Source organism: Exserohilum turcica (genome assembly GCF_000359705.1).
Source record: "Exserohilum turcica Et28A unplaced genomic scaffold SETTUscaffold_2, whole genome shotgun sequence".
In the NCBI taxonomy this organism is placed as follows: domain Eukaryota; kingdom Fungi; phylum Ascomycota; class Dothideomycetes; order Pleosporales; family Pleosporaceae; genus Exserohilum; species Exserohilum turcicum.
The window spans coordinates 1,884,462-1,905,663 of NW_007360025.1; the positions used below are offsets into that span (position 1 = coordinate 1,884,462).

Sequence of the window (21,202 nt, forward strand, 5' to 3'; positions counted from 1 at the left end):
CTTCCAGCAGGACACACTTGTGCGTTGCGAAACCCCCCCCCCCCGAGTCTCTAACCACCGCAGTCTTCTAACCCAATCCCCCCAGGCCATCCATCAAATGCACAAAGACGTCGTCTTTGAGTACCCTGCAGGCGTAGAGAAACTGGGTGCCTCACCCCGCTGTCTAGTCCAGGGCATGTACAAAAAAGGCCGCTTGATTTCCGTCCAAGGCCACCCGGAGTTCACAGAGCCCATTGTCTCGTACCTGGTCAAAATGCGCGCCGAGCAGGGCATCTTTGAGGAGCAGCAGGCTAGAGATGCGCTGGACCGCGTCGCAAAGCATCACGATGGACTGGTGATTGCAAAGGCGTTTCTCCGCTTCCTGCTCGAGGACTAACTAGGCGAGCGCCTGATTCATCACGGTCAGCGTGTGAGTGTGACGGTGTTGTTAGAATGTACCGTGGTTACGCAGCCAAGTAGCGCCCAACCTAAATGTTGCACGTGTCAAGTCCATGTATGTACATGTACACATGCACTGCGTGCTGGGTCTAGGCGATCCATCTCGCTTGGTGACCCTGCAGACTGCGCAGTAGTATGCATAGCAGCATTTTGACTGACATTTCAAGAAACAACATATCTGTATCAAATGCACATTTTCTCAAATCAAAAACTGGCTTCGTGGCGCAATGGTAGCGCGTCAGATTCCAGTTTTCCCTGGAGCTTCCTGAAGGTTAGGCGTTCAAATCGCCTCGAGGTCACAAGCATTAGTTTCTTTTTTTTTGCTATCGTCATCGTCATGGCCTTAGTCATGTCATGCCGATGTAGCTATGCCTATTCGGTCACGGGTGTAGCCGTGTGGTCGGTCGGGCATGGGCATGTTTTTTTGCCAGAAAATTCTGTTCCCCGTGGCCCGCCGCTAACGTGCCGGTTGGTTTCAAAACAGCTTTAGCCATTGCCAATGTTCATGCATGGTGCAATGGAACGGTCGGGGGAGCGAGTGAGCGGCTTCATGCGTTATTATGTTGTGAAGCGTGTATCTGGTACATGCCCATGTGCGATCAGCTGCCCATGGGCTGTTCAGCAGCGTGTTGGCTGATGCGCGGCGCTCTTATCGCAGCTTGCCGCATTCGGACGTGGGTGAGCTCACTCAGCATCCGTGTGCGCCTTGAATAGTACCGAGCCGCTTTCGGGGGCAGAGAGGCTGCCATGTTGTCGTCGGGTGGGCGGCACTGGGACTGCTGCTGCTGCTGCTGTGCATGTCGTGGGAGTGGGAGTGGTAGCGGCAGCAACGGGCATATGGCGTCATGCGTTGCAGTGCCAGTGCCAGTGCCAGCAGCCCCGTCAAACGCGTGGCGGCGGGCGGCGGGATGCTGATCGCTGCGCCTTCTGGAAGCGGGCGCCCGACAAGGGTCCAGCGTCAGTGTCAGTCAACTCTGGCCGACCGAGTCCTTTGCGCAATCACAATCATCGCCTTCTCTTGCTCGCCCGCCCGCACCCCCGCAACGTCGCTCGTTTCCCCTAAAGTCTCTCCTTCGCCCTCGGCTGCGCCGTGTCTGTCGCCTTCCAACCTACTTTTTGTAATACACACAGCTGCTGTTTTCGCATGCGCCGAGCTGCATAGTCGCCTGCGCACCGCACTCGCCCAGCATCCCCCATGGGAAAGTGTATGCCGTCCCCACCACCCCTGGCCTTGGGCCTGCCATGAGCCTTTGCCGCTGACACGACTCTTTCCGCAGGGAGATATGGTGTAGTCCTGGACGCTGGGTCCTCTGTACGTCGCTCTGACGCCTGCCAGGTCGTGGTAGTCGCAATGTCGCTGACAAGCTCATAGGGGACGCGCGTCTACATTTACCGATGGCTCAACACCAACGCCGCCCGCAACAAGGCTACCGACGCACAGTTGCACAGTTTGCCAGTCATAGAGACCGACAAAAAATGGACCAAGAAGATCCATCCGGGTAAGTCGGCGTGCAGCCACCATGGCGCCGCCTGGGCTGACGTGCCGCCTCACAGGTATCTCGACATTTGGCGAAAACCCTCACCAAGTCGGCCCGGAACACCTCGACAAACTCCTCAGTCATGCCCTCAAGCACGTGCCCCTCGACCAAGTCTCCAATACACCCCTCTTCCTGCTGGCGACGGCCGGCATGCGCATCCTGCCCGAGCGGCAACGGAAAGAAGTCCTTGACCAGGTTTGCCAGTTTGCGCGGAGCACCACCCAGTTCCAACTGCCCGATTGCGATGTACATGTGCAGGTCATACCGGGCGAGACTGAGGGTCTCTACGGCTGGATAGCGGCAAATTATCTGCTCGGCGGCTTCGACAATCCAAAGGACCACCAACACGGCAACGGCCACAGCACGTATGGTTTTCTCGACATGGGAGGTGCATCTGCGCAGATTGCTTTTGCACCCAATGCTACCGAAGCTGAGAAGCACTCGAACGATTTGACTCTTTTGCGATTACGGACACTGGATGGTACACCACTGGAGCACAAAGTTTTTGTCACTACATGGCTGGGATTTGGCGTCAACCAAGCGCGCGAGCGATACATAAAGGCCTTGTTGGAGTCCAGCACAGAGAAAGAGCTACCAGATCCTTGCTTGCCCGAGGGTCTTACGGTGGAGGTTACAAAAGACGGCAAGCTGATTGATTCTGACGATGACGACGACGACCCGAAACCCAAGGCGGCAGCGGAACTCGTGGGGACTGGCAAGTTTTCTGAGTGTCTACATCGAACGTACCCGTTACTGGAAAAAGAGAAGGAATGCACAGATTCCCCGTGCTTGATCAATGGCCAACACGTACCTGCTATCGACTTCAACGTCAACCACTTCGTCGGCGTTTCGGAATACTGGCACACGACGCACGAAATCTTTGAGCATGGACACAAGAACAAGGCATACGACTTGAAGACGTACCAGGAGCGTGTCACCCAGCACAGCACGACACAACGACACAACGCCTTGTAGCTATCTCGTGGATAAGAAGAAGAAGAAGCGAAAAAAACACCCCTAGCAAACCCCCCCCCCACCCTAAAAATATATACACGCAAATTTGCATCCATCTCTCTATGATCATGCATTTCATATCATTTCATTCATCAAGTTTACTCATTCCGGTCTTGCCCCTCTTAGGGCTACTCGTACGACTCTTGATGCGCTCACGGCTAACCGTCCTCGTAAGCTCGAAGGCGGTCGGGGGCCCAAGACCCAAGCCGGAGCCTTCCCTGAGCAATTCGGCGGGGGTATGACCGAAATAGGTGGTGGGAGTGGCGAGGGCGTCAGTTTTGATTTGCGGCGTGGCCCAGCCGCTTGTGCGGCCGAGTTTCGAGGCGTTGGAGGACGAGTCGGAGAGGTCGTTGTCCGAGGAGGAGTCGAGGTAGGCTTCTTGGAGCTCGAAGCGGTTGGCGGGGTCGGTGCCGTCTTCGAGGTCGATGCGCTCGTAGGCTTGTTGGGTCGAAGAGGAGGACGAGGAGGAACCGAGGCCAAAGAGTTTGGCGGGGAAGCTGCGGCCGCGGCGGCGATGCAGTGGGTCTTTGCCTTGTCTGGGTTTGAAGAATCTGGTAATGCTTTGTTTGGCTGCCTTGCGGCGTTGCTTGCCGAGGATGAGGCAGAAGATGACGATGAAAATGATAATCATCATGAAGAAGCCTGGGATCCGGCTGGGATTCTCGATAAACAGCCGGTGCCAGTTGCTGTCGGACTCGTAGGGCAGCGGGATGCCGCCGGGATATTGGAAGTCTTCTGGGATACCGGGAGCGTTGGAGCCAAAGCCCACTGCCAGGGCTTCTTCCGAGGGCGGTGGGATCTCACTCGAGGCGTAGAGAACCATTTTTCCAAGTGTCCAGCTGAGTTCGATGTCGTTGATCTTGTTGACTGCCTGGAAAGGATCCGTAAAACCTTTTGCCTTTGCGTTGTCGAGTACGGCTTTGGTGGTATTGTGGCTGCCTTCCAGACCCTCTATTCCGACTCTTGGCACACCAATGCCGTCGTGCAACATACTAATGATCCAGGATGCTTTGAAACAGACTTCGCGTGCCTTGTCTTCATCGACCTTGTGACCCCACTTTTCTTTCTTGATGCCCTTTTCTATGCTCTTCCAGTCCTGGCTGCAGAATTCGTTGGGAACTCTGTCTATTTGGTTTTTTTTTTACTCTTCATTCTTTTCTATCTCGGCGGCCACCTTGATCAACCCGTTTTCGGCGTGTTGGCGTGTTGGCGTTTTCGTTTTATTTCTATTTCTATTTATATTTTGGCAAAATTGTATCCAATCATGATTTGATGCTCGTTAAGCAGATGCATTGATTTATTTATCCATTCATTGATTTGATTCATTCTTGTCTGCCCGTTCCGTCCCGTCCCATCCCGTTTCTCAGTCCTGTTGTGTGTAGTCTTCATCTGTCTGCTTGCTTGCCCCCCCTTTTTTTTTCCTTATCTTTTTCAATTGTAAATAAATAGTGCAATAAATCTCTGTCTCTCTCTTTCTTCATCATCTTCTTCTTCATCTTCATCTTCATCTTCATCTTCTTCTTCATCTTCGTCATCATCATCATTATTAAATAGATACATAACATAGCATGGTTAGTAAGTTAGTTAGTTAGTTAGTCTACATGGATAATCATATGCCGCGTTGTCCTGCCCAAAAAAAATCGCTTCAAAAACAGAAAAAACAGAAAATAAAAGGGAAAAAGGAAGGAAAATAAAATAAAAAATAAGGGACAGAAACAATAACACACAAAATAAAAAGGTCTTCTTGACTCCGTCCTCTCAATGCGAAAATAGAAGAAAAAGAGAGGAAGAAGAAAAAAAGAGAGAGAGTTTACATGACATGGAAGAAACCAGCATAATCTTCCTGTTCGATTCTTTGGCGCTTCGCCTCCATTTCCTGGGCCACGCTCTCGCCATTCACGCCATTCTCATCGTTATCAGACCACTTTCTCTTTGCGTCTTTTTCCTCCGCCTTGTCGTTGGACTTGTTGTGGTTGTGGTTGTTGTTGTTGTTGTCGTCTTCCTTCTTGGGCCAGAAGCGATGGCCGCGACTAGCCTTGTGCGCATACTCAGCCGCTTGAATCATGTCGTCTGTAATCTCGCCTTCTTCCCTCTCTTTCTCGCTCAGTTCAGGACGGGGCAGGACGAGATTGAGGGGCTCGTCGTCGAGTCTGAAGAAGACGCGCTGCACAAATTTGGTTTTGCTGCGGTTCCGCGGAAACCGGTATCTGAGCGTCGAGGGATTGCTGAAGGGGAAGTAGCTGCTAGATGCGTAGTCTTGCTTATCTTCTACTTCCAGCATTTGCCACCGCTCATCCTCGAGAAGGGCAACGACTTCTGAGTTGGCCCAGTCCTCGTAGATGTCGTTTGGTACGTTTGCAGTGAGCTTCTTCAGATTCTTGAACTGTAGCGCGTAGCGTATCCAGAAGCGGCGCCAGCCAATCATCTCGCGCTCCATGAGCGCCTTCTCAGCAGGTGTAGGACGTTTTGCTGCACGAAGCCAACCAGAAACACCAGGAACGTCGGCGGGATATTGAATCGTCAGCTCATCGACCATGGAGGCGATGGGTGTGAGGCTAAAGACAGCCTGGGTTGGGAGAAGCACCTCGCGCCTGTCGGCCCCTTCGCCAACAAAAGTTTTGAAAGGGCCAAAGTACAAGCTGCCGTCGAGGCCGGATGAAGGACAGGTATTACCGCGGTCACCAATAGAGATGCGAATGGGTATGTTCAGGCCTCTCAATCGCTCCACCATTGTCTGTATGCGTGAGAGGATATCAGGTTTGGGTAGAAAGGTACGGTTGGGCTCGAGATTTGCAGGAAAGACATCGCACATCATGCTTTCCCACGCGAGCACAGGCTTCCAGTCACATTCTTGTGCGAGCCATCGCAGTGCTTCCTGTACTTCAGGTTTGGCGCTTGGGTCGCTCATTGCTGGGTCGTTTGTTTGCTGTGGGGCTTGGCCAAAGTGGTGCCGTCGGTGCATGACGTTGACGAGATGGAAAGGGTGCAAGGTGATGTTCTGGAGGTTTCGAATGGGCTTGATGTTGATGTTGGGATATTTCTTAGAAATGGTCTGCAGACTCTGGAGTAGGTCTTCAAACGAAGCTCCGACACCCTGCACAACATGGTTGCCCAGTACCATGTGGTCGCGTTGACAGGCATCGAATGTCTTGTCGTCGAAAGCCTCCTCCTCATCGCGATGGTGGTGGCCTTGGGTTATCCGGTACGGAATAGGCCCTATCACATCCCTGTCGCGACGGTCTTCCATCCAGGAGTAGAGGCCTATCTCGACGTCCTTGATGCGCGCCCACTTTGTTGCGTCGGTGGAGAAGAGCGACCGATAGGGTGCGTAATCGTGTACCCTGAGTTTCGTCATGGTCTCGGGACAGTATTTCTGGACGCCATCCACCAGACAGCAAACGCGCTGATGGACCTCCCACTCATTCCATGTACTGTGTATCGAGATTAGCTTGTACAGGCGGCGGTACAGCGGCATGACTTACTGGAAGCCGGAGTACCGTTCTCGTATGGCCAGCGTCTTTAGCTTCTTGCAAATAGGGAAGATGGCGTTGGCGACGGAGCCCCCGTCGCGCCTTCGCGATATCCTAAAGCTCTGCTTGAAGCGATAGTCCTGGTACGAGTAGCTGTACTCGATGCGCGAATGTGCCGTGTAGTCAGCCCAGTTTGCTACCTCGAGCTCCTCCAGGCGGCCAAACAGGCGGGGGCAAGCCTCGGCCAGCATCTTCCATGTCCACGTCTCCTCAGGGGTCCAGACAAAGTCTTTGATGGCGGATATGTCGAGGCTGGTCAGGCAGGGCAGGCACTCGTCTATCCAGCGGAAGTCGTCAATGCTTGCCCAGTGCGACATTGCCAGCTTGTGGACGTGGCGGCGGTTGGAGTCATTGATGCTGTCCATGAAGCTCAGCCAGCGTATGCGGCCGATGCTCCTATACTTCCAGTCGCCCAGCCTGATGTCACGCACGTCGTTGAGCTGAATGGGGTATTTGTAGAGCAGTTGGTTCACGGTCACGCTGTCGGCCATGCCCCTGCACGAGCGCTTGAGGCTCCAGGCGGCGTCGCGGTCGAGGTAGTCCATGACACACTTGAAGATATCGTCGGGCAGCTTCAGCAGCATGCTCGTCTGGGGGGCGGGCGCCCGGGGCTTGGGCGGGTCGAGCGGGTCGAAGGCAGCCGGGCTGCATTCGCGGCTCGGGCCCTGGTCGAGCATGTCGGGCGAGAGGTAGTCGAAGTCGTGGAAGCTGAACAGATTCATCAAGTAGCGCTCGTAGCTCATCAGGGACGTGTCAGCGGGAGGGGGCCAAGGGGCGCGGCAAGCGTCCTGAGCAGCCCGGCGGAGAGGATGATCACGAGAAGGGAAGACACGAGGGCCCGCATGTGCAATGAGCGCGAGAGCAATGTGGGGTGTTTGCGCTACGGTGCTGGTGCTGGTGCATACGCATGTCAGTGAGCGGCGGCAGTGTGCAGTTGGGTGTGCATGTATGTGCGGACGTCGGTACTATGGATGTGTATGTAAGCTGGACGCGGCGTGTCGCATCTGCGGAGCGCCCTTCGGAGGTAACGACGCCGCCGCCGCCGCCGCCAAGCCCTCTCCAGCATTATTATCGCCATGATGCTTCTTCTTTCTTGCTCCCGCACCCCTCCACCCCCAGCAACCCCCGCACCCGCGCCACCATGGCCGACGCCCAGGTCTTCGAGGAGACGTTCAGCATCACCGCCGTCAACAATGACAAGTACGACCGCGTCTCGCGCATCTTCGGCACCTCGACCGACAGCCAGATCACCATGACGCTCGACATCAACCACGAGGTGTTCCCCGTGGCGACGGGCGAGAGCATCAGCCTGGTGCTGGCCACCACCCTGGCGCTGGACGGCAGCGCAAAGGGCGAGAACGACACCATGTGGCGCAACGTGGGCCGCCCGGGCGTCGCGACGCTGGCCGACATGTACGACTATGTCTGCTACGGCAAAAACTACCGCATGGAGGGCGGCAACGGAGACACCATGTGAGGCCCAGCGCCCAACGCGGCAGGTCGCAGCGAATCGCTACTAACGGCACGCAGAAAATACTTTGCTAGTTTCGGCGGCCTGCTGCTGTACATGGAGGGCCCCCACCGCAAGCTCAGCGGACTCAAGATCGACGACATCTACATGCTCGTCAAGCACTCATAGCTTCGGCCCATGGTCGCATGCGTGCAAAGACCTCAACGGCAGCATATACAGGCGTTTTTTTGTGGCATGCGCGGTGGCATTTGGTATCATCTGCTCTAAAAGTTTGGCAAGGCGTCTGGATACTCCCCCGAGAAACAGGAGCTCTCAGATGCACACTCGTCCTAGCTCTTACGACCAAATCTCACCCTTTTCTCATCATACTGTAGGAAATTCAAGTTTTCGGTGCAATCGGCTCACCACCTCGATGTAGTCCTTCTCGTTCTCCGTTGTCAGGATGCCGTGTCGGATGAGGAAGTCGAGCACGACCAGAGAGCAGTTGGGCTTGAATTCCCCCTTCCTCATTGCCTCCTGCACCTCTTCTACCGACCACAGATAGAACTCCTCGACCTCGTCGTCTCCAGGTTTCGGTATCGTATCCTCTGGAAGCTCAAGATCATATACGTATTGCACCTCGGGCTGCATCAAATTTGTCTCTCCCCCTGCTCTTTCGTCGCGGATGTACCAGTACGTGACTGTGCCGCACGCCTTTGCCTTGCTCCGCACGAGCTCTTCGGGCAGCGAGGCCTCTTCTGCGCATTCCCTGACCAAGCTCTCAAAGGGACTCTCGCCCGACGCGATACCACCCGCCACGGCATTGTCCAGCATCCCTCCATATGTCTGCTTTGTCCGTGCTCTTCTCGGTGTCCAAATCTTCATCTCCCCATCCTTGCGTGTAAAGGCCGTCAAATGCACACCATATGTGACGACACCAAACAGCGGACTGGCGCTCCTCTCCACATTGAACAGCAGCTCTTTGTTCCTGCCGTACACGGCATACAGCTCGCCTCTCCACTTATCCAGCACCTTGAAGTGGCCCGTCTGGCGCAGCGCCAGCAACGTCATCTCGACTACCTTTGACCTTTCCTGCGCATTGGACCCCGTCACGAGATCCAAGATGCGCTCGTCGTCGTCGATTTCCCAGTTCCGGATCCCGCGAAACACCTCGACGACCGACGGCAGCATGTAGCCCAGTGCATACTCGTGACCTGCGACGCGCAATTGGTAGTAGGTGTTGATGGCCGCAAAGTACGTGTCTGATTGGGCGTCCGGGTACGGAAACCTGTCGCATTGGTCTACGATGTCCAGATTGCTCAAGGGCATGTTTGCGGTGTATGTGTGTATGTAGAGGTTCGAGTGATGTGTTTGTGTGTGTGTGTGTGTGTGTGTTGTGCGGCTGGGAAGGGAACGGTACCGCTCGGGATTACTTACTGCTTGCCGCGTCATAAGCCGGGCGGTTTGGAGAGAGGTGGTGGGGGCGGGGTACTCAATCGGGCAACGGCTGTTCTTGTCGTCGACTCTTGCCGCGCGGTGGATTCTGGATGCAATGATGCCAATGCTACACCTACTTCTGCAGCTATGCCTTGAGTAAATGGCTCCAAGCGTCACCTGTCAAGCGCGAACGTGATGGAGTGGGCGCAAACGCGCGTCATGCTCGGATGCAGTTGCCTTGAGCTAGCTCTGATGCACAGATTCTCCTGAAGGCTGTAGTTCCACTCTCATACACCCGAATAAAAAAAACAACAACAACATTGAAGCACATACATACACAGCAGAAAAAAAAATGGCAGATCAAGATACAGCAGAGCTTACTGCCAAAGTCGCGCTTGTGGTCCCGAAGAACCATGTCAAGACCGTCAAGTCCGCTCTGGAACAAGCCAACCAGCTCGACCGAAGCAGCAAGATCCTACCCGAGTCGAGCCAAGATACCACGAGACACGCTGCGCAGCAAGCTCGGTTTCCACTGCTTTCGTTTGACGTGGAGAGCGGTCAATATGTAGACAGTAGCCAATACGCCGACGCCTCTGTGCCTCCGCAGCAAAGCCAACATCAACCACCAGGAGCATCTGCTGAAGGAAGCAAAACAAAGTTCCCTGCATTGGACTTCGATCCAGTCAGGGGCGAGTACGTTGATGCGTCTAACAAGGCCGAGCCATACCCACCCCAGCAGGATACAGTACACCAACGAATGCGCATTCCAACGACTATTTCCTATCCTCCAGGCGTTGGTGAAACAAGTGCAGATTTGATTGAAGAGAATGGCCATAGATTCAAGACTACAATCTTGCGGAATCTCAATCTGCATCACCTATGCTCCGATATCGAATTAGCACACCACGTCGCCAGTGCTGGTGCATCAAGGCCCTCAGCCATCAAAAGCCCGGTTCACAAAGCACTGAAAGAGGGTCTCTCAGCAATTGGAGAAGCTGGGCTGCTTGACGTGGATGTTTCCCCCGAGGCACTCGTCTCTGCTTTCCCTGATGGATACTCCTTATATAAGCCCATGCTTCTGCTTCCACACAATGCGTTCTCTTCGCCGCCATGGAAGACGCTCCTTTCGAAAACAGCCCTGGATTCCAAATTGCTGGAGCCCATCTGGAAGCGTGTTGCAGAAGCCGTGGGTGCAACACACGTCGCGGTCAACTCACCCATTCCGCTTCGAAGCAATTCCAGCGCCCACGCCGATTCAGAAGCAAGTCCGAGGAGCCAAGAGAATATTCTCCGCAGCCCAGTCGACCTGGTACCAATCTACGGCGATTTTGGACCCAGCCCCACGCCGGGCACAATGTCGTGTCCCACTGCTGCTGATTTCGAACAGGCTCTGTGGGTTGCTGCAAAACAAAACGGCATCTGGCAGGTCTGGGCACCGCGGTACACAATGTTCAGCCGGGGCAACATTCGCGAGAAGACTCGCATACTCAATCTGCCCTCTGTTGCCAATGACTTTGATGTGCCTTCGGCAGCCGTGGATCTCTATGCAGGAATAGGCTACTTTGCCTTCTCGTACCGAAAAAGCGGACACGACCGCACACATGGAATCCGAAGAGTCATGTGCTGGGAGCTCAATCCCTGGTCTGTTGAAGGACTACGACGAGGCGCAGAGAAGAATGGCTGGGCGTGCAGTATCATCAAGGGAGATGGCGTATCTCACGTGCCTAGTGAGAGTGAACTGCAGGAAGCCGACTTTTGGGTCTTCCAGGCAAGCAATGAGGGCGCCAACGAGGACTATGCATCTGTATTGGCTGGCTCAGACTCTGCTGCCTGCAAGCTGCCAGTTCGACATGTCAACCTGGGCTTGCTGCCTTCTTCCAGGCCCTCCTGGGAAGTGGCAGTGAGGATGCTGGATGAGCAGCGCGGTGGATGGATCCACGTGCATGAGAACGTTGGTATGAGGGATATCGAGTCAAGAAGCAGAGATATCGAAGACAGCATTGCGCAGTTGATCAGGCACGAAATAGGAAGGACAGATAGGGCCGCGCTAAAGATGGAGCATGTTGAGTGGGTGAAGATGTACGCGCCGGGCGTTGTGCACTGCGTGTTTGATGTCCACGTTCCAGGTGTGCATTAGGTGCTCGGCAGATTACCTGGTGATGCAGAATCATAGTTAGTACTGGCAGATGCTGAAACTATTCTGAACAAGCACGTCGTGTCACTTGGTGGCGCAGTCATTGCCACTTGGCCTGGTGTGCTCTAGTGATGGTCTGCCCAAAGGAGATACAAAGCCATGCCGAGCCCCCCCAAAGGAGATATCTCGACACCATGTGCATCGAGGCGCCCCTATCACTTGGTGTTTTGAGGCAAAACGAAGTTGTGGTCCGGGGTGCATGCAACGAGCTTGATGATCCTTCTGCCCAAGCCACCCACGGTGGGGGGCCCTTGGCCAGGTCGGGTCTTGCTTGCCTTCATTTACTGCACTCGTCAACATTGGTTCCGATATTGTACGCGAGTACGAGGGTCGAGGCAGCTGCAGTGGGGTGATCTGCCTGTTTGGCCCAGATAGGCAGACATGACACAAGTTTTCGGTCAGAAGCTCATGCGAACATCAGAGCCTGCTGGTGGAGAAGATGGCCGGTATCGGATGACAGTATCAAGGCATGTGATTTGACACGGGTCCCAGGACAGTGAGGCGCGCCTGGGGGTGACGATGGCGACGGCGGTAAAAGGATGCATTGGCAAATCCTTCCCGGAGGCTCTACGTAGCGGTGCTGGCGACATGTGCGCGTCATGCAGCTCCGGGCAAAAGAACAATGCGACGAGGCATCTCGTGGCCATGGTCTCTGCGTTGACAGGGCGCGTGCTGTTGGTGTTTCGGTGTAGTACGGTAGGCAGTCGGGAGCAGGAGCGGTAAACAAAGCAGGCGGCCGTAGATACGTGGCTGACGAGGCGAATCGAAGGCGGCTCGCCTCGTTTCGGGCCATGTGAGCACAAGGCGGTGATGCACATGTTGATAGATAGTCGCCGGCTTGAGCATGGCGCCTTGGGTAGCCGCGGAAATGGCCAAGCAGCTCGGGGCCTGTGGTTAGGAGGTCGAGTATTGCACCAAGACGCTTTGGAGGCGCATGCATGAAAAGGGCCTAGGGTATCCCAGGCGATCAGCCGGCGTCGTGGGTTGAGTGGCGGCGGGTGCAGGCGCAGGATGCACCGCGATGGCGAGCGACGGGGTGGTGACGCTGCGGGCGGCACGCAGGCTGTGAGTATGTGTGTGTATGTGTGTGTATGTGGATATGGATGCGCACTGGAGGTGTGCGTGCAGTCAGTGGGCGAGTCATGGCGACGCAGCGATGCGAGCGCGGGTGGGAGAGTAATGGGCGGGCTCTGGTTGGGCGGGCGCCACGGCGGGCTCACCGCCCTTCGATGACTAAGCGGCGGCGGCGCTCACTCGCGACACGCCCACGCCCGGCCGGCGAGCTACTGGACGTCTCTGCCTACTTAGCATGTACGTGTGCGTGTGCGTGTGCGTGTGCGTGTGCAGCACCGCTCGAGCATCCCCCCCACCTGCCTGCCGCCAGCGCCCCAGGCCCCCTCCACCATCCCCACGGCCGTCCGTGTCTGCTGCGTCTGCCCGTGGCCTCACTCGCCAGCTCCAGCACCGCTATCCGCTCCCGCTCCAGCACCGCACCGTGCACCCGCACCCGCTGCCACCGTGTGACATCACCCTCTACAGGCCTCCCTCGCCCGCGCCCGCCAGCCCGCCAGCCCACCAAGCCCACCAGGCCGACGACCACCGCTGCCACGCCCGTCGCCACCCCTCGCCATAGCCATAGACATAGACGCCCGCCCGCCCCCTCCCAGCACCACACCGGCGCGGCCATGGGTCGACCAGCACGCCGCACTGTCCGAGCCCGCCCAACCCACACCGGCTCCCTCGCTCTCTGCTAAGGCCACGAGCACGCCTCCATGGAGGAATGCGCCCTCTGCCCGCCATGATCGGACACCTCTTCAGCAGCCGCAAGGGCGCAAACGCGTCGCACGCCGCCCCGCCCACGGTCCTCGACTCGGCCACCGAGGAAAGCCACACGCGACACCTGCTGTATCCCGAAACCAACACGCTCTACCACCCCGACAGCCAGCCCTACCCTCTGCACGCCGCCCCCCTGACGCCCGGCAGCGGCCACGACGGGCCTCTGCCTGAGATCGACCTCGACTACCCCCGCGACTGCCGCATCATCATTGCCCAGGATGAGACGCCCGCCATGCCCAAGACGATCCTGTTCGACTCGAAGCCTGCCCCGCCCCGCCCCGACCCGCCCACCAGCCCGAACCCACGAGCGCGAGCATTTGGCGGCAGCAACACCACCACCGCCGCTACACCAGCCCCGCCGCCGGGCGCCCTCCATGCACGGAGATCGTCCCTCGTCACAGAATCGACGGCGCCGCCTCGCTCGCCGACCGTCGGTGGATTTACGCGCGTACGGACCCGCGGCAGCTCCATATCGTCCATGCCAAACATCGACGAGCATGCCCAGCTCCAGGCAAAGGCACAGGCACGAGCCAAGGAATCCACCGACCTGGCCAACATCTGCCTCGACTGCATGTTCGGCAACCTGGCCATGAACTACAGAGGCAACTCCAACAAGATCCACATTGTGCCGCTCGACACCAAGCCCACCGACACCTCGATGCTGGGGACGAGTGCACAGGATACCACCAGTTCCTTGGGTCGCGCCGAGGGCCTCCGCCGCAGAAGCCATCTCGCCAAATCCTTCACGCCCGCGAACCCGCCTACAGACTTTGCGCCCAGTGATTCCAGTGAGAGCCTACCAAAGGAGCCCAAGCGCAGGACCATCTTCATCACACGCATGTTTTCCGTCACGATCCCAGAAGAGGACAACGACGACCGCACACCGACTCCACAGAGCTCCCTACCCAAGGGCAATGGCTTCCCTTTCCCAACAACAAATACCACCACCAAGCCTGGCGCCACTAAGCCCGTGTATCCGTCACACACACGCAAGAGCCCCATGTACGCCATCACCATCATTCTCCATTTGCCCATATCGCAAACGCCGCCAAGTATGAGACCTTGCTCAAGGGGTGCCAACTTGAAGAACCCCACGCATCTATCCACTTCTGCCCCCGGACAAGACTCGCTTGCTTCCTCCCTCGACTCCGACCGCCGTGCAGGGTGGGCGTTCGTTGAGGCTAATCTGGGCGTGGATTCATTCCTCTCATCATCACTAAGCAGCGACGTGGACGACCGAGTCGATGTTGTTGGTCAGCACTGGGATGTCATCATGCGGGCGCTCACCAGTCTGCAACATGTAGTGCAAGAACGCATTCTCGCGCAGTTCAAAACGCCCAAATCCCCCGAGCCCACCACACCCTCAGGAGCTCAGCACCAACGGAGCCAGTCTTCTCGAACTAGTTTTCGCGAGTCATCCATTCAATACTCTCGGAAGGCTTTGAGGCTGCAGCCCAATGCTCTGATGTTGGATAGGGAAATCCAAATCGCTGCAGAATTAACCGGGAATCGTGTCGTCAGTGGCATGAGGATCCCTCGCGTCATGACTGGCCAGGGGAAATGGGGCGTGTGGCGCGAAGAGGCCAGATGGCTTGGTCGGTGGGCAGGCCGCCGAGAGCAGAATTTCTTCTTCTTCAACCTCCTAACGGCATTTCTCGGGAATCACACCGAATGGCTGAATATGCTGGGCCCAAAGTGGCACCGCAAGCGCCATCGCGAACAGCAAAAGGCAACCGCAGGTGAAAACCTGACAATTGCCAACCGCACCGTCGTTGTGTCACCAGACAAGATGGCTGCAAGGAGATTGATCTTCCTCCTTGCTGCCTTTCTGCCATCTAATGCATCTGCCGTGGCTGACAATACGTACATGCGCCCCAGCACCTCAGCGTCACTCCGAGCCTACTCTCAGTCGCCTCCCACCAACATACCTCCCTCAAGGCAGCAATCCCTACGCCGCCAAATCAATCGTAGGGGGCCCCGTCATAAGCAAAGCATGTCGAATATACTTTTGCAGCCTCCAAAAGTTCAAAATGCTCAACAACCATCAGCGCCACTCACCCATGAGCGCTCTGACTCTGCTTTGATTGAGACAACCGAGCTTTCTCGGCCAGTAGGCCACTCTCGGCGCTCTTCTGCACACTCAGTCCGCACGAGTCTACCGATTCCTTCCTTATCCGAAGGACCAGTCACATCAAGCAGCACTGTCACCACTTCGACAGCAATGCCTCAAGAGACGATTCCTGTCGCTCATTTCACATTTCCTAGGACCAAATCATTTGGCCCTGCCACTGAGACGCGGCCGGAAAGCAGTGATAGCCTTGCATCGTCCAACTTGATCAGTACTTTGCAAAGAAGTGGTACTGGACAAACCAGCCTTGCAAGCAATGATTCCAGCAACACGAGTCGTTGGAGCGGCTTCATGAACTTCTGGAGTGGTCGACGGTCGTCCTCGACGGACCAGAGTGAATTCTTTCAAACAACAGACGATGGTGTCGGATATCGCGGGCAAGAGCGGTCGCGGTCGCAGCTCGAGCTCATGGTACAAGAACTCTCCATGGATCGCGTATTCGAGAGCGATGCTGCCGACTCCCCACTTCCGCCTGACACTTCTACCGACAACACCTCTCCTGATTCCTACTCTAATACTGGGTGTCCTGGTGTTCCTGCTTCGGCTGCACGACCCATCCCTGAGCGTCCAGGGACATTCGAGGGCCACTTGAAGCTTTCGGTCAACGAAAAAGACGGAGTGATTGATGTCGATATTCCCCTTCCTGATTTCGACTCTCCTCTGCAGTCACCGCTCCTCGGAGGCTACGGATCGGCGTCTAGCCAACCAGGCTCCAGCTTCGGCGAGTCATCTGTCCTCTCGGTGCCACACGGCGAGCCAGAACAGCCTGCTAATGTGGCTGGATGGTTGAGCCAGTTCCACCCCGACTTTGCTGTCCAAGCCATCAAGCCATATCGTGAGCTTGAACGCGACATCAAACGAGCAATGAGTGCAGAGCCTACCCCTCTGAGTGCTACGACTACGCCCAGTCTAGAGTCTGGTCCAGTGGAGCGCTGGATTGACATATGTTCTGCACTCATCGCTGACACGAGTAACTTTTCCATTAAGCGCATCAGCCTGCGCCGTCTGGTCAAGCTCATTCCTACCCCTACCTATCAGCAGTCAGCAATGACACCGGGCGTGCTGCCGGGTCGCTCTCAATACGGGAACCCGTACACATCCAGCACGGTTGTGCCCTTGATGACTGAAGTCCACCTGGCTGAGAAGTTTGTCACAGAGACAATCATGGACTTTGATGCCACCCTGATTGATGGTGTGGATCGCGTTCTTGCTCAATCAGGAGAAGTAACTCGCGTCAACTCGGCTCAATCATCGCGATCCAGTAGCAGGAGGGGGCGTCGCGATACCAGAGCGGATTCTGATGCCATTCCACACGTCGAGGTACCGCACATTGACTGCAAGAGTGTTCTCTTTGAAGCTCTAGAGAGTGTGGTCAAGGAGGTCACCGCTGAACGCGCTGGCAGACATGCGTCGAAGGGTAGTGACGACAAGAAGACAGCAACAACCAAAACTGCCGTGCCCAAGACCGAGAACGATTCGTCGTTGAAGGAGGGCATTCGCAGGTGGCTGACTGAAGTCGAGTGAAGCCTGGTAAGTTTGCTATATCTATAGCGTGTATTATACTTTGGATTTTTTTGCTGCGTTTTAGCGAGTATTGTTTAGGTCTGTCTAGGAATCGAGGCGGCCATTTGCGATTTCTTTGTTTTTTCCTCTTTCTTGCGAGGAGTTAGGCCAAGGCATACCCAGGCTATTTGGGGGTTATGCTATGGGCAAGGAGATCTTCAACAGTATGTGGATGGTTTTAGATGGAACCATGGGCCTTTGTGAAATCACAAAGCGCATCCATAGCAGGCGCGAATGTTATCAAGAGCGTAACCATACCTGCGCATGACCAACTGATTTTATTGCGCCTCGTCTTCTCTTCTAGGTTCCGCATATGCGGAATTAGTCAAACCATCTCACGTAAAGGAAAGAAGTGGAAGGGTGGAGGCTTGTTGCCCCACGTGTTCTGTATGCGCATAAGCTGTTTGTCATGACCAAGCATGACTTAGTCAAGCTCGTGCAATGCTGAGTAACCCGTTCTCGGAACGCGGGCCCCGCCAAATCGGAACGGAAGTAAGCCATGACGTTCTCTTCACAGCATATTTGCAAGCCTTCAATCACAGCTATATAGCCCGGGCACGTTGCTTTTGACCAAGACCCTTGTTGTATGTTTTTCCGCGCTTTCCGATTCGCATCAGCCTCGAGCTGTCAAATCCCTATCACGTCACATTTGCACCGACTCCCTCTTGCATCACAGTACACAAGGTGGTTTTCAGTATCGAAGAACTTGGCAGCTATGGACAAGGCTCCCGGACAAGAGGGCAGAGGATCTATTACCGACTGGGTACGCATTTTTCCTGACATGATACACTGTTTTATGTTTATTTGATATGCATGGAATAGACACTGGAAAACAAGACCTTTTTCTAATTCATACCCAAAGGTCAAACCGGGTGACAAGAGCGGCGAATTCAAGCGCCAAACCTCAGTGTTTAGAAACTGGATCGAGAACAAGCCCAATGCCGAATTCCCACCAGAAAAAGGCCGATACCATCTCTACGTCTCTTATGCCTGCCCATGGGCGCACCGGACACTGATTGTACGCCACCTCAAGGGTCTCGAAGACATCATTTCGTACAACAGCGTGCACTGGCACATGGGCGAAAAGGGATGGCGCTTTGCCACGCCCGACGAGCAGGTCCCAGGCGCCACGAAACCGGACCGGCTGCACAACGGATACACACATCTCCGCGACATCTACTTTGAGCAGAACCCAGACTACGAGGGCCGCTTCACGGTGCCCACGCTGTACGACAAGAAGACGAACAAGATTGTCAGCAACGAGTCTGCAGAGATCATCAGGATGATGTACACGGCTTTTGACGACATCATCGATGAGAAATATCAAAACGTAGTCTTGTTCCCTGAGAACTTGCAGAAAGAGATTGAGACGATGAATGATTGGGTCTACAACGATATCAATAACGGAGTGTACAAGTCGGGATTTGCTACGTACGTCTTCTTTCGAGCTACCTCTATTCCCTTGCTTGCTGCTAGTTTTTTTTTCGTGGGATCGTGCTAACACTGCCATACACAGGACCGAGGAGGCCTACACAAAGGCCGTGACGCAACTCTTCCAGTCTCTGGACCGCGTGGAAGAGGCGCTCGCCCAGTCGTCAACCCCATACCTCCTTTCGGCACCGCACGTCACAGAAGCAGATGTCCGGCTTTATACCACCATTATCCGCTTCGATCCCGTTTACGTCCAGCACTTCAAGTGCAACATTCGTGATATCCGCTCGGGATACCCGCACATCCACAAATGGCTGAGGCATCTGTACTGGGTAAGTCTTTTTTTTTTGCCATGCCCCCTTGTTCCCGTTCGCACTAAATGTGCACCACCATACCATGTATGGCTTTGCTGACTTTTCGCAAAAAAAAAGGACTACCCTGCCTTCAAGGAAACCACAAATTTCGAGCACATCAAGAAGCACTACACCAAGAGCCACAGCCAGATCAATAAGTTCCAGATTACGCCTGTTGGACCGCTGCCCGATATCTTTGCCAAGGACGACGAGGTGCCTAGTGTGAAGGCTGCGTTGAACAAGTAGGCACACCATATATGTGTGTGTGTACATGAATATAAATACTTTTTTCTTTCTTCGTCCGATAAAGACATCACTATTCTAGCATCATATTGCTTTCCAGTACGATTCAACACAATTGGCAAATGTCAAAAAAATCAGTGTCAGGCGTATTTGGGCCAATGATGACATGCGCGTTCCTTTGGGTATCTATGTATTTTCTGGGAAATGCCCAGACAACTACACGTGCTAGATTTCAAACATGACCGGCTCGTGGTAAATTATACATGTCCATGAATAAGTGTATGATATACACGGGAAAAGCATTGCATGGAAGCCAGAACCCCCCCTCCCCCCCCCACTGCCGCATCCCTACAAAAACTGGACTCTTGTCTTTAGAGCAGAGTCGCGCCAACGCTACCGAGTGTCTGCTTGGTCACTTCATCTCTGACGTGTCCCACCTTCTTTGCAGAGTCCAAGATAGCGCCCTCGATGGCCTTGAGAGCTTCGACCAACTCGCGTCGCTGATCACGGGGCGCGCTACGGCTACCCGTCAGTTGCTGCGCCTTTTCCACTGTACCGGCTTCCATTGTGCGCAGATGTGCTTCGATCTCGCGGATTTGTCGCTGGTACACATCGAGTGTGCGGCCGAGCTCGTCTGTTCGGCGATCGAAGTAGCCCATCAGGTCCACAGGCTTTGTCGAATCATCGTCGTCGAGAGCGCCCGTAGTTGGTGCCTTTGCGCTCGAAGCTGTGAGGTTCGCGTTGTTGCGGTAATGGAATTGCGCCGGTAATCGCTGGTTTTCGATTGCGCGGAAGCTGAGGGTTGCGTCCTCGGCGTCTTTTTTCACCAGGCTCTTTAGATGCGCAATATTCGCCGAGTCGTTGTCTAGTCCTACCTCGACTGTGGACAGGAAAGTCTCAATGTATGCGACATCGGGCGCAATGGTCGCAATCTCACGCTCGTTACCCGGGAGCGACTCGCGGATTTGATTGCAGTAGTTGACTTTCCGCTGTATGCCCTCGTCGAATTGCTGGATCAGAGTTTGCAGCTCTGGATGCAGGTCGTTGAAGCGCGTGGTTCCTCGTATCGAGTCCAATGTTAACTGGACTGGCTGTGCGCTCGCTCCCATTTGAGTGCTTCCCAGCGTAGAGCCGCCCAAAGTGTTGGACCTGTTCTGGGTGTTCATTCCTCCAAACAAGCTATTTTGTGGTTGCGCCTGCTGCTGCGTCGAGCCGAACAACGAGGGAGTGGATGTTTGGTTCTGCTGGGTGGAGGTGTTGTTTCCGAACAAAGATGGTGTTGCTGTTGTTGTTGTCTGTTGGGTTGACGAGCCGCTAGAACAAAGAGTTAGCCTTTGTGCGACGCCGGAATAGGACTATAGATTACAATAGCGAGGGCTTTGACTGCGCACCACCAAATAAACCGCCTGATGGAGTGGCACTCTGTGCCTGGGTCTGTGTGTTTGCGCCTGAGGCGCCGCCAAACAGACCCCCAGTAGAGGGGGTCGCGCTCGCGGGCTTATTCAAGTTGCCGAACAGTGAGCCGGATTGCGCTTGTTGTGGTTGTTGTTGACCTTGAGCTGTGTTGTTGCCGCTGCTACAGTCAGTAAACTGCATAGCAGAAGGGTGTGTGTTCGGAACGGGCAAAGACGTACAAAAGGCCACCACCCGTATTGATGCTCAGAGAGTTGGAACGCCCAAAGCCAGCCATTTGGTCTCAAGATGGCTCCTTGTTTCTTCTTGCTTGTCGTGAGAGGCTTGTGGAGCAGAGCTCTCCTGGAAAAGGGAGCTTGAGAAATAGGAAATAGAGAGACCAGAGAAGAAGACGAGGAGCTGGATGTCGACACAACCCAACAAGCCGTGGAGAAATTTAATGTAGCGACACAATGACGGCGAGCGTCAGTAATGAAGAAGCCTGCCTGTGTTTGGATGCGCGCCCGGCGCGGGAGCACGGACCAAAGCGCGTCTCGTCGGCTCGGCTAATCATTCCCTCTTGCAGCCACTCCAAGAAGCTCAACTCTGTCTGCGACGAGCCCTCTCGACAAGGCCGCCGTTGAACACGACTCTG

The 21,202-nt window shown here is 55.2% G+C and overlaps 10 protein-coding genes and 1 non-coding gene across 11 annotated transcripts; 7 read left to right on the top strand and 4 right to left on the bottom strand.

Annotated features, from left to right (window-relative positions):
* Positions 1–97: 97 nt before the first annotated feature.
* On the top strand, positions 98–376 carry SETTUDRAFT_153811 (uncharacterized protein; the record flags this gene model as incomplete). The annotated part of the gene is made up of 1 exon (XM_008027387.1): positions 98–376. One exon carries the CDS (start codon positions 98–100, stop codon positions 374–376), a length of 279 nt encoding a protein of 92 aa, XP_008025578.1.
* Positions 377–651: 275 nt separating this feature from the next.
* On the top strand, positions 652–737 carry SETTUDRAFT_t13. The gene has a single exon. It is a non-coding gene; the product is annotated as a tRNA-Trp (tRNA).
* An 896-nt stretch (positions 738–1,633) lies between these two features.
* On the top strand, positions 1,634–2,951 carry SETTUDRAFT_19572 (uncharacterized protein; the record flags this gene model as incomplete). The annotated part of the gene is made up of 4 exons (XM_008026734.1): positions 1,634–1,643; positions 1,716–1,750; positions 1,811–1,937; positions 1,993–2,951. The coding sequence occupies 4 exons, from the start codon at positions 1,634–1,636 to the stop codon at positions 2,949–2,951; spliced, it is 1,131 nt and encodes a 376-aa protein (XP_008024925.1).
* A 124-nt stretch (positions 2,952–3,075) lies between these two features.
* SETTUDRAFT_31355 (uncharacterized protein) lies at positions 3,076–4,142 on the bottom strand (the record flags this gene model as incomplete). Its single annotated transcript, XM_008026855.1, has 2 exons — positions 3,076–4,115; positions 4,136–4,142. The coding sequence occupies 2 exons, from the start codon at positions 4,140–4,142 to the stop codon at positions 3,076–3,078; spliced, it is 1,047 nt and encodes a 348-aa protein (XP_008025046.1).
* A 400-nt stretch (positions 4,143–4,542) lies between these two features.
* Positions 4,543–7,197, bottom strand: SETTUDRAFT_135620 (uncharacterized protein; the record flags this gene model as incomplete). The annotated part of the gene is made up of 2 exons (XM_008027388.1): positions 4,543–6,421; positions 6,473–7,197. 2 exons carry the CDS (start codon positions 7,195–7,197, stop codon positions 4,801–4,803), a joined length of 2,346 nt encoding a protein of 781 aa, XP_008025579.1. The 3' UTR covers positions 4,543–4,800.
* Positions 7,198–7,661: 464 nt separating this feature from the next.
* Positions 7,662–8,159, top strand: SETTUDRAFT_88666 (uncharacterized protein; the record flags this gene model as incomplete). Its single annotated transcript, XM_008027389.1, has 2 exons — positions 7,662–7,993; positions 8,051–8,159. 2 exons carry the CDS (start codon positions 7,662–7,664, stop codon positions 8,157–8,159), a joined length of 441 nt encoding a protein of 146 aa, XP_008025580.1.
* A 195-nt stretch (positions 8,160–8,354) lies between these two features.
* On the bottom strand, positions 8,355–9,299 carry SETTUDRAFT_153814 (uncharacterized protein; the record flags this gene model as incomplete). The annotated part of the gene is made up of 1 exon (XM_008027390.1): positions 8,355–9,299. One exon carries the CDS (start codon positions 9,297–9,299, stop codon positions 8,355–8,357), a length of 945 nt encoding a protein of 314 aa, XP_008025581.1.
* A 460-nt stretch (positions 9,300–9,759) lies between these two features.
* SETTUDRAFT_41520 (uncharacterized protein) lies at positions 9,760–11,544 on the top strand (the record flags this gene model as incomplete). The annotated part of the gene is made up of 1 exon (XM_008026936.1): positions 9,760–11,544. The coding sequence occupies one exon, from the start codon at positions 9,760–9,762 to the stop codon at positions 11,542–11,544; it is 1,785 nt and encodes a 594-aa protein (XP_008025127.1).
* A 2,867-nt stretch (positions 11,545–14,411) lies between these two features.
* SETTUDRAFT_163115 (uncharacterized protein) lies at positions 14,412–17,397 on the top strand. The gene has a single exon (XM_008027391.1). The coding sequence runs from the start codon at positions 14,492–14,494 to the stop codon at positions 17,087–17,089; it is 2,598 nt and encodes an 865-aa protein (XP_008025582.1). The 5' UTR covers positions 14,412–14,491; the 3' UTR covers positions 17,090–17,397.
* Positions 17,398–17,739: 342 nt separating this feature from the next.
* SETTUDRAFT_163116 (uncharacterized protein) lies at positions 17,740–19,231 on the top strand. Its single transcript, XM_008027392.1, has 4 exons — positions 17,740–17,891; positions 17,991–18,559; positions 18,645–18,891; positions 18,991–19,231. The coding sequence occupies exons 1-4, from the start codon at positions 17,844–17,846 to the stop codon at positions 19,156–19,158; spliced, it is 1,032 nt and encodes a 343-aa protein (XP_008025583.1). The 5' UTR covers positions 17,740–17,843; the 3' UTR covers positions 19,159–19,231.
* An 85-nt stretch (positions 19,232–19,316) lies between these two features.
* Positions 19,317–21,021, bottom strand: SETTUDRAFT_171344 (uncharacterized protein). The gene is made up of 3 exons (XM_008027393.1): positions 20,790–21,021; positions 20,522–20,728; positions 19,317–20,469 (listed from the first exon to the last, which is right to left on the bottom strand). Exons 1-3 carry the CDS (start codon positions 20,843–20,845, stop codon positions 19,527–19,529), a joined length of 1,206 nt encoding a protein of 401 aa, XP_008025584.1. The 5' UTR covers positions 20,846–21,021; the 3' UTR covers positions 19,317–19,526.
* Positions 21,022–21,202: the final 181 nt, after the last annotated feature.

Excerpts from the sequence above, each read along its gene's own strand:
- SETTUDRAFT_171344 (XM_008027393.1), bottom strand. The coding sequence starts at position 20,845 with ATGGCTGGCTTTGGGCGTTCCAACTCTCTGAGCATCAATACGGGTGGT. Across the intron at positions 20,729-20,789 it reads AATACGGGTGGTGGCCTTTT|CGGCAACAACACAGCTCAAG; the intron begins GTACGTCTTTGC and ends TGACTGTAGCAG. Across the intron at positions 20,470-20,521 it reads CAGTCAAAGCCCTCGCTATT|CGGCTCGTCAACCCAACAGA; the intron begins GTAATCTATAGT and ends TCTTTGTTCTAG.
- SETTUDRAFT_163116 (XM_008027392.1), top strand. The coding sequence starts at position 17,844 with ATGGACAAGGCTCCCGGACAAGAGGGCAGAGGATCTATTACCGACTGG. Across the intron at positions 17,892-17,990 it reads GAGGATCTATTACCGACTGG|GTCAAACCGGGTGACAAGAG; the intron begins GTACGCATTTTT and ends TCATACCCAAAG. Across the intron at positions 18,560-18,644 it reads TACAAGTCGGGATTTGCTAC|GACCGAGGAGGCCTACACAA; the intron begins GTACGTCTTCTT and ends TGCCATACACAG.
- SETTUDRAFT_163115 (XM_008027391.1), top strand. The coding sequence starts at position 14,492 with ATGAGACCTTGCTCAAGGGGTGCCAACTTGAAGAACCCCACGCATCTA.